The following is a 12,202-nucleotide window of genomic DNA, read 5'->3' on the forward strand; positions in this document are numbered from 1 at the left end:
GTATATGAGTGTTTCCATAACAATCGTCTCCTATGAATATCTTTTCGAGTGAGTTTGTCACACATGACTTGCTCAATATGATTTGTACGGTATTGTCTGAATCCGCGAATTTACTCAATTCATACCGAAATGAAGTCAATAAGGATTCTCACGTAAAAAAAAAAAAAGAAAAAAGGTTCATAAATAAATTACTGATCTGAAATCCACAGCATGTACAAAACAGTTTAAACTTAGACTCAGAAGAGGCCCCCCCTCACAACACAGATTCCACTCCCTTCTGATTATCCTTATCTTTCCGAGAAATTTTGAAATTATAACCATACCAAACAGCGAAAAAATCCCCATTCCACACCGTTTTTAGCCTCTTAATTATCGATTCGCAGCTACCATGGAAATACAGCAAGAGGTGGCTAGAAACGAGGAAGAAGGTAAACAAAATGAAGGCCAAAGAATTGCGACACTGAATCCAACATCGCCGCCTTCAAATTCATCTTCTCCTGCACACGAATTTACCTTCACAATCTCTCTGCATCCGCAATCGGAAAACGCTGAGAAAAACAAATCCCACCCTTCATTTGCTATTGACTTGACTCCAGCAGATGAGATTTTCTTCCATGGACACTTGCTCCCGCTGCACCTCTTGTCCAATCTTCCCGCCTCACCCCGCTTCTCCACAGATTCGGTTGACAGTTTCACTCTTCCGATAAAGGATTTTCAAGATGAAAAAAACACAAACTCCAGAACCATCGATCAAGGACTCGTTAACATTGATCATACTCATCCCACTTTTGATCAAGAAAGTTGCAGCAGCAGCAACAGATCAAACAGCAACGGCACTGTTCAGCAAGAAAAGGAGACAGGGAAATCAAGATCCTTCTCCTGGATTCCAAAATGGAGAAAAGGGTGTGAAACAAGAGACACAAAGGGTACTGGTCATCAAGAAAAAGAACAGAAAAGGAAGCCTAAAATCGATATAAGCGACGCTGTGAAAAAGTATATGAGATTGATCAAGCCTCTTCTTTCCTTCAGAAACAGGAGAATGAACCCCCAACTCCGTCGGCATGCCTATTCGTTTTCGGAGAATTTACGGGTACGAAACAAGAAGGAAATAAGAGGGAAGAGAGGAGAATTTTCCGCGCCAGCTTCCATGAGGACGTCTCCTAGAAATAGTGGCCTTCTGGTGGCAAGTGGAATGCTCACTCCTACCAAAAGAGATAGCACAATGGAGGAGGTGCAGGCTGCAATCCAATCTGCCATTGCTCATTGCAAGAAATCCATCGCAACAGAAGACAAAATCAAGACTCCATAAGTTATAGGTTTGGTTCTATTACCTTACGTGATTTCCCTTTTGTGTGTAATAAATTATATATGATATGTTCAAATAAACAGAGGAAATTTGAGATTACAATATATAGCTATACTCATTGGGAGAGATTAATTTCAATATGTTTTTGGCCATTTTTATGTAGGACTCAAATTTGCATAGTTTTCATTTCATGAATATTGATGATATACATTTTTTTTTTAGTTTAAAAAGAAAAAATTATTACCATGCTTAAGCCATCTTTATGAAGTTTTGATCAGCATGAATACAGTATGAATTATGAAAGTAGTAATTTATCAACTGAGACGGCTAGCTAATAGAGGTTGACCGTGTAAGATGCATAAAAAATTATTATAATCGCTTTATTTAGGGAAAATTTACAATTTTAGTCGGGTAAGTTGATATGTTTTGGGTTTTAATCCTGCAACTTCTCAAGTTTGGTTTTTTTTACAATAAGTTAGATTTTTTTTGACTCTTTATTTTTTTTTGCCGAAACCACTAAATGCATCAAATGGTTTATTTGACACCGATTCATTCTATGTGACATATGTAGAGATAATAAATCTCATATTACTCAAATTAAAATTCATCTTATTACAAATAAAAAGAAAAATAAAGCAATACAACCCCCTCTCCCTCCAATACTTCAAAGTGGTTGGAAAAAATTTGTCATTTCTTATTATTTTTATTTATGTATATTTTAAACGGTATAATATAAACATTATTTTTGTCAAATGAGCCAAATAAGAGAATATCGGTGTCAAATAAGCAATATCTTATATATTTAGTGGTTTTGGACAAAAAAAAGATTAAAAAAAAAATTGTTTACAGGATGAAAATCATACTTTAACAAATTATATGACTAAAACTCAAACCAGAACGACTTATATGACTAAAATTGTAATATTTCGCTTTAGTTATTATATTGACTTCAAGATTCTATAACAAATTAGTGTAAGGAAACTTGACTTGTTAATAAAAAAATGAAGGGGATGAGCATCTATGGAGTGTTTGCATATTCCACTTTTATTTCTCTTTTTTAGCCTACTTAACCCTATTTCGTTTGCGCTTCATTCCTTTATCTTTAAAATCAGTAGCATGCAGTAGTTTTTTCGAAAATATAAATTATTCAATCTACATGAATTCGTTTTATTAAAATTATTGAATCCATCCTTAAAAATATACGTACAAATTCATTACTTTCGTGCATGTCGTGCGACACTTGATATTCCATATATTATATAGTTTTACTCAATCAAAAAAATTGGAACAAGTAGTCAAATGGACCACTCATAAACCTCGTCTCAACTACATATATAGGGACCATTTCATATAATTTCCATTAAGAATTAATTTAAGCGGACCCATTTTTTTTGCAATTAAAAGTAAAAACTTGTGTGAGACGGTATCACGGATCGTATTTAATGAGGCGGATATCTTATTTAGGTCATCCATGAAAAAGTATTATTTTTATGCTAAGAGTATTACTTTTTATTGTAAATATTGGTAGGGTTGACCCGTCTCACAGATAAAGATTCGTGAGACCGTCACACAATAGACCTACTCGCAATTAAAATGGCCGAAATTGAACTTCGAAGGTGAGATTAACGAGGCCTCTTAGTTAAATGTATAATACCACTAAAAAAAAATGGTACTATCGCATAAATTTTAAATTCAAAATATGATATATTCATTTTAAAGAATTTGTTTGTACTTAAAGTTTCACTCGATCGATAAATATTATGAAAAATAATACTTTGATATAAAAAGTGATAATTTTATATAAGTTAGATCGGATCGAATATTTGTCCCACATAAGTTTTTGTGTTATACTAATTACTTCATAAATATTCATAATTAAATATTTAACTACAAAGCTGTACAACATTAGGAAACCAAGGATGGAGATGATGTTTTCTACTCTCGTCCCCGAAAAATGATGAAATGGCTTATTATTATTATTATTATTTTTTTTTTTACCTTTTTAAGGATTTAATGACAAGAACTTAAAATATGTGTTCTTTAAAAATGGTAAGAACATGTACTTAAACGACCAATAAATGTCATAATTAGACGATGTGAAATCATGCCAAATATGCATATTAGTTGATGAAATGGTGGACCAAAAAAATGTCTTGATTAACAACAGTAAAATATTATAAAATTTATTTGAACATGGTACTGAAAGATCCACATAACCGACTTAGCTTAGTGAATAAATGGTGGTTGTTGTTGTTGTTGCTGCTTCACCATTTATGGTTGCCAACAAACTAAAATTAAAGATAGAGTCAAGAATTTGAAGTCACTCTTTAGGTAACGATACATTTTTTTATTTCAATCATACTTAAAAGGCATTTAAAACTCCTATAAAAATTGTAATTTCAAATTTTCAAATTCTTTTATATATATATACACACATATATATATGTATGTATGTATTTAAAAGATGTAACCAAAATGATATTATCTTATTAAACATGATATGGGTAGTATGTGGATATCCGAGTAACCGGATAATATTCGAAAATCTAAAAAACAAACTTTGTGGGTTGTTACTTGCATCACAAAGCAAAGTGAGTGGCGTCGGGGGATGCCCGACGAAAACACTAATATGCTCAATGTCACACCCTGAGACCGAAGCTTATGAAATCCGCATTGCTTAACAATTATACATTAAAACAATAAGTCTCGTAGTACAGTATACAACAAAATCATTCTTTTTATAAATAAGCATTTTCTTTACAATAATACGAAAACAAAATGTGAAATGTGAGAAAAAGAATTACATATGAAGAAAAGTTGAACTAAAACCAGACTTTGAGATTGATCATGCATCACCGGTCCTAAAACATCTCTTGTTTCTCCTCGTCTATGGGGCCCTTGGTTCGACATCTATTTCTAATAATTATAAATGAGGGAATTTTTTTAACTTTTGTAAAATAAAACGGACAACATCTCCCTTAAAATAGGAGTATCCAAAAATATAAAAACATGTCCCAAGCAAAATCCAAAGAAACAAAGACAATTCTAACAAAACAAACGACTGAGCAAAACACATAACATGTGGGTCACAGACTGACATAAACATCGACAAAATAATTTACAAGTCCCGAATGTTGAAATATAAGTTTTAACATGCCAAAATAAACCAGTGAGCCAAAAATAATTCAAGTATCATCAAATAGCTCCTAAGACCTAAGAATCCCACTCTAACTCACATCTACTCGCCCGAAGCTGGACTCTGACATCCCAGGCCTCGCCTCACCTATCGTCAAGCAGATGAAAACAAGAGGTAGCCGACATGCCGGTGAATATAAACTCAGTATAACACAATCAATAACATATGAGAATTAAAATGACAACTAGTTAATATGAAATCCATAAAGATGCAATATGATGCAATGCATGATCAGAATCTGAGGCTATCAATAAATCTCAAGATCAAGTGAATCATCTGGCCATAAGGTACCCAAAAGAAGAGAATCCTCCAGCAACACCACCGACTCATCCGCTCGGGGTGGATGCTGTGTTCTGTAATCCAAGGACTATAATGCACCTATAGAGAGTGTTCAGGCTATAACAGCAAACTCTGCATACACTATCCCAACTCAACTATAGCCCCATACGTCCAACAAATCAAAGCGACCTCCGCCATAACAAATATGAATCGAAAAGTGGCTCAAGATACAATTCAATGATACGAATCAATATCATCAACTCAATATCATAATATCTCATCTCAAGACAACCATCATCAACAAATTACAAGCAATTCATCGATCCATAAATTTACAATTTAAAATAAAATTGATACTTTTACCTCGTATGTTAAATATTACCAAAAGAGATCGAAAGGTGTGGTTGAGAAGTCTTGATTAATCCCCGTAATATCAACAAACATATAATATCAACTAAATTCTTGTTCCATCCAAGATTTCGACCCAAACCAACTAAAAATATGATATACAGATAAAAAAAAAGCCTCGATTCACTACTAACCAACTTAAAGAAAATAATCTTGAGCCAACCCAAGTCAATACTTCAACCAAAAATGAAAATACATAAGTCAAGATCTCGGATCATTTATCTAAATATAGCAGTTTTTGTACAAAATTCGTAATTAATTCAATACTGTCTCAAATCAAGATCCGCAAATTGAATATGCAAGAAAACTCAAAGTTTAACAATTATTCTTCACAAAGTTTTGTCAAATAAAGTCATTTACCCAGTCGTTCATAACCTGAAACATACAATATAATTCTCGCGAATTCTGCATCAGCACTTATCTGGCACATTTTAGTATTTTGAGCATAACTTCCAAAATACTTAATGTAATCAAGCCAATCTAGTACCATATCGAAGACAAGACAATGTTCTATAATTTTTGTTTAAACATAAAATCCATAATCCGAATGCGCAGAGATCATATGCCTGAAATACAGTAGCTTTGCTACAAACCTCAAACAAAGAATATGGTTTTTACATATTTTGGTAGAAAATTCAAATCAAATCCATTACTAACTGGAATTCGATTATTCTAGTGGCCAAGGACAACCAACACAAAGCACTATAAGTTTTATGTAGGTCATAAATTCACATTATATAACATTATTCAACCAAGAAATCGAAGCCAAAAGCTCGTCGAATCGGACAAGAAGCTGCGCAGAAACGAGCTGAAAAACAGCAGCCTCGATCCATCTGAATTATTGTTAAAAAATTACGATTTATGACTTAAATTGAAGCTTAGGATGTTAGGAATAAAACCCTTCAAAAAAGTTGAGTTTCGACATTGGACGAAGACGTTATGACAATTCTATGACAGCTGCTACAGTGATGATGGGAATGGTTGAAGGAAATGAGATTTGGGGAAATGGGTTCTTCTTCCTTCTCTCTCTCTAATTAAGGTAAATTTGGAAGTGCACGTATATGGTATATATATGTATTTTTTAATTGTGTAGTCAAAGTTTACACTTTAGCGTCAAAGTCTTCATTTTCTTATACTACACATTTTTCTTATAACTTTGACTTGGCCCAATAATTACCATTAATTTCATATTATTATTGGGGCATTACATCATCTATCTGGTCTTATTCGTTCTTATTCGGGAGGGAGAGTAAAAGATGAGTGTTTTGTGAAAAACTCAGCAAGTTGGGATCGATTGAACACAAATAAATATCACATATATACACATGATTTTTGAAAGGTTCATATCATAACAAACAGAACTTATCGTGAACAAAACTTGGGAAAATAGCACTGAAATTCATCTTATTTTCCATGGTTAACTGATCAATCCTAATTTTAATCCTCAGACGAGGACATTTCAATAACTATTATATCCCACCACATTAGGTTCATATTTTTAACGTCCAAAAATCAGTCCATGTAAACCACATGCATGCAAATTATTTAAATTGCTTATTTATTTTATTTAATTGATTTTAAATATTTGAATGATATATGTTATATGATTAGATGTTTAAATTGTATGATTTCATGAAATTAAGGATTTTGTCCGGATATTCGATATTAGGGTGAGGAAAGGAGGCCGGGGACGACCAAGATGAAAATATTTTTTGATAAATTATTTTAAGGCTCGATAAAATGATTTAATAGGATGAAAACTTTTTAAAAATGCTGGAGTCTAAATTATTTGACGATTCAAAACTTATTTTATCCGGGAAGCCGTTTTTAGTCAAACAAAAGACTTTTATGTACTCGAAAGTTATTATTTTTGAAAATTTTTTTTGTAAACTTTTATTTATATTTAATTGGACCTTAATGGGCCTAATTTACCGAGGATAAATGGACCTAATTATTTTCAAATCTAGAGTCCTTAAAAATCTAAACTCTAGACTCCTTTATCAACTACAACACTAAATTATAAAATCAAAATCCTAGGCCTCTAAAATTTTTATTGGCCGAAAATTTCACACATCACACACACAAGATTCAAAAACTTCAAGCAAAATTCCAAGGTTATTCGTTGTCTGTTCGCTCCTCTTCACAACCTACGCCGACGATTGAATATTCGAGCGTTCTAAACGCAAAAGCACTTCTCTAAACTTTATTTTTACTCTATTCAAATCATATTATGCACGATTTATGTTTTCTAGAATGGAAATTGTTTAGATCAAATTATTTAATGATTAGACGTTTACTTTTCAAAGTTTTGATGTTAATACGCATGTATGAGTCATGCTATGATTTCTGAAGGGTACACTGCAATTAGAGTATGCTTAAGGGACAGGAACGAAGTTTTAGGTATGAAACAAGGGCTGGACAAAATGGATAGCGAGGGAATGCATGAGACACTAGGGTTTCATGCATGGTTTGGGTTGTATCAATTGGCTGGATAGGGGCTCGATCAGGCGGATTCGTGGCACGGTGGAAGCTGTGTCCTAGGGCTAGGAAGAATCCTAGCATGGCCGGACTCATCGAGGGACAGACCAAGGGCAGCCGCAATAATCTAAGGAAGTCGTGGGGTGGTCGTGGCTCGGCTGCAGAGGGCGGGAGGCTGGGCGCTAGTCAGGGCTAGGTCAGGTAGGGTCCAGGAGGGTAAGCTAGGGTCTGGTCAAGTTCTGGCCATGGTGGCTCGAGGGTGGCTCAGGTTTTGGGATTAACGGGGCTTGATTTAGGGTGTAAGGTTTGGTTTTGTCTAGGGGAAGAAAAGTGGTTCGAACCGTATTTCATGGGAGTTGGTTCGTGGTTCACGAGGGTAGTTTAGGAATGAAAAGTCTATGTTTAAAATTTGGGAATAAAATATTAAGTTTGGAATTAATTCGGGTTTAAAATGCTTCACAGTTTAGTTATTAAGTCAATAAATTGAAATGCTCAGGTTTACGTCTGAGAAAAATATTAGAAGTAAAAATAAAGATAATATGATGCTATGGGATAGGCTTGAGTCAAGAAAAGTAAGAAAAAGTCAAAATTGTAAAGTTCGAGGTCTAGGGGTAAAATGGTCATTTTACGTCCCGGGTAGTCGAAAGGTTTGGAAGTGTCTCGAAGAATCATAATACATGCTAAATGATATTTTAAAAAGCTTATGATGAAAATATGATATTTTATGATAAATGGAAAGGCTGTACGATTTTTCTCGTTAAATGCCATTTTTAAATGATACGATTTTTCATAAATATAAGAAAATGAAAAATATTTTGAAGGATGTGAATTGACTGTGACACCAAGCTTTAATGGGAATATCGTGAGAGAAAAAAACCCAGAGGGAGCTTGTTTACGGGAAAAGTCACAGGGAGAGCCCGACGATCGTATTTCCATATTTGACCACGGCTTAGTGACGAGAGTTGTTGATGCCCCGTGCCCATGTACTGATGAAAAGCTGTATGATTTATGATATGATATATGATTATGAGTTTTTACGCCAACTTAGTTTATTAAAAAATTATTTTAAAGCTGCATGTGCCTGTATATGTACTATTTGTTACGTATGGTTAAAACGTGCTGAGTCAATAGATTCACCAAGTTTGGATGGTCACGGACGATGATGATTTTGAGGGAGGCGCTGAGCTTGAGTGGATCGGATCAGACAATAAACTCTCGAGGGACTTTTATTTTCCGTATTAGATTAAGATTTAATATTTGAAAGTAAACATTTTGAGGATTATTTTATTAAGATATTTTATGCTTTATTTTGAAGTTTAGCCATTTGAATATTTAAAATTGACGTATGATTTTGTGGTTGAAGATTTATGGATTTTTTATGCATTTGAGGTTTTTAAATTATTAATTTTTATGTTGGATGGTTTTGAAGTTAGAAGAAAATGTTGAAGAAAAAATTTCCTAGTATTTATTTAAATTTAAAAGTTAAAAGTAGGGACATTTCAGTTGGTATTAGAGCGAAAGATCCCGAAAGGGTTGTGTTACGGCCATTCAGAGAAGCTCAAAAAATCATGCCTCAAGTCTGTGAGTTTTACTGATTTAAAATTTATATGCTGAGTTTTAATTCTTATATGATACATGAATTAAGAGGCTAGACATAATTTTAAATTTAAATACATGTTGGTTACGTGGTTTGGACGACGTGAACAGTGATGCCTCCCAGACGTGTTATTTCCATGAGTACAAAGGGGGAGAAGCAGCAGGAGAGACGTGAGGAGGTTCGACCACCCCCGGGTTCTCGAGGGGATGGCTCGCTTATTGGAGCAGCATGTTGGGAATGCTGTCAGGGGTCGTCCGGATGATATTTACATGTAGTTTCGGAGGATGGATCCGAAGGATTTTTGGGTACTATTGATCCATTCATGGCTGAGAGGTGGATTAGGTCTTTGGAGGTGATCTTCAGCTATATGAACATGGTGGATGCTGATAGAGTCCAATGCGCCATTTATTTACTGAAGTATGAAGAATCTCTGTAGCGAGGAAGAGATGAGAGAGGGCTGAATCTGAATACCCTCACATGGGAAGAATTCAAGCGGATGTTCTACGAGAAGTACTTCACTGCTGACGTGAGGTACAGGCTGAAGAAAGAGTTAACGAGTCTCCGACAGAGGGACATGCCTGTTGCAGAGTTTGTTAAAAAGTTCGATAGGGGTTGTCACATTGTACCCCTAATCGCCAATGATGATGCTGAGAAACTGAGGCACTTTCTTGATTGTCTAAGGACTACTGTGCGTCGGGACGTGCTATTGGGAGACCTGGAAAATTATAATGATGCTGTTACGAGGGCCTTCAGAGCGGAGCAATCACTGAAAGATATTGAGTGGGAGATTCAAATAAAGAAGCCCCCTCCACCACAGCAGCAGCAGAGCAAGAAGTCTTTTTCAAGACCACCGAGATGACCACGACAGCAGAAACCACAAGGGTAGCCACAGAGAGCAACTGTCCCGAAGACTGATGAGAGGCCGCTTTGTAACGAATGCAATCGCCAGCACTCTGGCAAGTGAATGTGGGGCACCTAAAAGTGCTTCAGTTGCGGAGGAGACGAGAATAAGGCTATTGATTGCTCGATTGCCCAAGACATAAGCAACCCGTGACTGGAAGTACCTATGTGATGCATGCTGAGCAAGCAGAGCATGACACTACGCTTATTACAGTTATTCCGGTTATCTAAGTATTTTATATTGCTTTAATGCTAGGATTAAATCGACGAGGATTGAGAATTTAGAGACTGAATTATGTCAATTTAGAAATTTAAGGGGCTAATCAGCAATTTTAGAAATTATTGAGGGTAAATTGGAGATAATTTGAATTATTGGGGACTAAAATTGCAATAATTCGAAAAATTTGAGGGCGATTTGGAAATTTTTGAAAATAAAAAGGGTCACTTTGCAATATGTTCGAGATATTAGGGACTGATTTGCTACTATGGGAAACTAGAAAGGGGCTAGATGATAAGAATTTTCGAATTTATGGCCTTGTTTGAGTATAATGCGACTATTACCATAGGCATAATATTGTTAGCAGGTGTAGCTACCTACACTTTGCTAGATTCTTGAGCTACTCATTATTTCAAATCTGAATCTTTTGTGAAACGATTGGAAATCTGATGGATCGGTTTGGAGGCACCTGCGAGGGTGCTTGAAACACAATATTTTCAATAAGCTTCAATAGCTCATGTTCTAAGAATCTAAACACCGATGAATTAGATCGAGTTTGGTTTTAAACCAAGCGGAAAATACTCGAAATAATCCTTCGTAAGAAAGCTGATCAGTTTAAAGTTTTTAGCTTGTGTGAACTGAATAACTGAAATAAGGGAGCTCAGTTCGAGATTGTATCGTTCAGTTATGGTGAGAACTGAACTGATATCAGTTGAGCTGATCAGATCAGTTTTAAAGCAATAGTTAAACAGTTAGGAACAAAAATATGTTTATGAATGTTCGGAGACTTCAACTGCTCCTACGTCATCCCTTCTACCACTTCAATTATGTTCCACTAGAAGACTTTGATTTATACAACACTTTTGTATAAACTCACTCAGCTTAGGACTTACGCTACTGCCTAACTGAACTTCTACTCTAGACTGAAGGCAACACCTTCCATTCAACACTTGTTTAACGTCTATGTGTTAAAGACTACATACACAGGTTTATTGTCTTTGTACAAGACTCACTCAACTATTCGATAAGCTCAATTTTGTGTGTATATGTGAGTGATTGTGTATGCGTGTGTGAGAACTGATCTATGAATACAGCATGAAAGTGTTCTCACACGCTGAGAAAATTGTGCTTCTAATCTAAGCTGATAACACGTTGAAGTGTTCCCTCAAATCTGGGCCGGTTGCTTCTTGTAAGTTGATATGAATTATGCATGCCCTCTCTTATCTGTGTTCATCCGCACACACCTGTTTTTCCACACCTTATATGTTGATGGTCTTGATCTTGTATATATAGGAGCAATGTATCCGTGCATCAACACTCATCAAATATGTCCGTTGCAGTTTGGATCTGTTCCTAGAAATTTGTGTCTTGTCCTTTCTGACATCCTTTCTGGAACGTCTCGAATTTAAGCTCTGCTGCAACATTCATTATTGTCCTTTGATTTGACAATTTTTTTTTATACCCTTGTGCAAAGCTGGATTCCACTTAGATAAGCTTGTCTTGTTCTGCAACCTGATCGGATCCTAACTGATGCTCTGAACAGTGCAGCTGCAAAGCTGGATTCCACTTAGATAAGCTTGTCTTGTTCTGCAACCTGATCGGATCCTAACTGATGCTCTGAACAGTTCAGCTGAACTGGTTTTAAGCTGGTCTGGTGAAATCAGTTGGCTCGTCAGCTGAACTGATTTCAGTGATTCAGTTGAACTGGTCAACTGGGCTCTTCATCAGTTGAACTCTTCATCAGTTGTTCGGGCTTCTGTAGGTCTTCTGTTGAACCACCTATCAGCTTGGACAATCAGTTGACTTTTTTTAGGTATTTCA

General features: G+C 35.4%; 1 protein-coding gene across 1 annotated transcript; it reads left to right on the forward strand.

Moving 5' to 3' along the window:
- The first annotated feature begins 219 nt into the window (after positions 1-219).
- LOC140967772 (BRI1 kinase inhibitor 1-like) lies at positions 220-1,410 on the forward strand. Its single transcript, XM_073428508.1, has one exon. The coding sequence runs from the start codon at positions 389-391 to the stop codon at positions 1,307-1,309; it is 921 nt and encodes a 306-aa protein (XP_073284609.1). The 5' UTR covers positions 220-388; the 3' UTR covers positions 1,310-1,410.
- Positions 1,411-12,202: the final 10,792 nt, after the last annotated feature.

Source organism: Primulina huaijiensis, chromosome 2 (assembly GCF_012295235.1).
Source record: "Primulina huaijiensis isolate GDHJ02 chromosome 2, ASM1229523v2, whole genome shotgun sequence".
Lineage (NCBI taxonomy): Eukaryota > Viridiplantae > Streptophyta > Magnoliopsida > Lamiales > Gesneriaceae > Primulina > Primulina huaijiensis.

Excerpts from the sequence above, each read along its gene's own strand:
- LOC140967772 (XM_073428508.1), top strand. The coding sequence starts at position 389 with ATGGAAATACAGCAAGAGGTGGCTAGAAACGAGGAAGAAGGTAAACAA.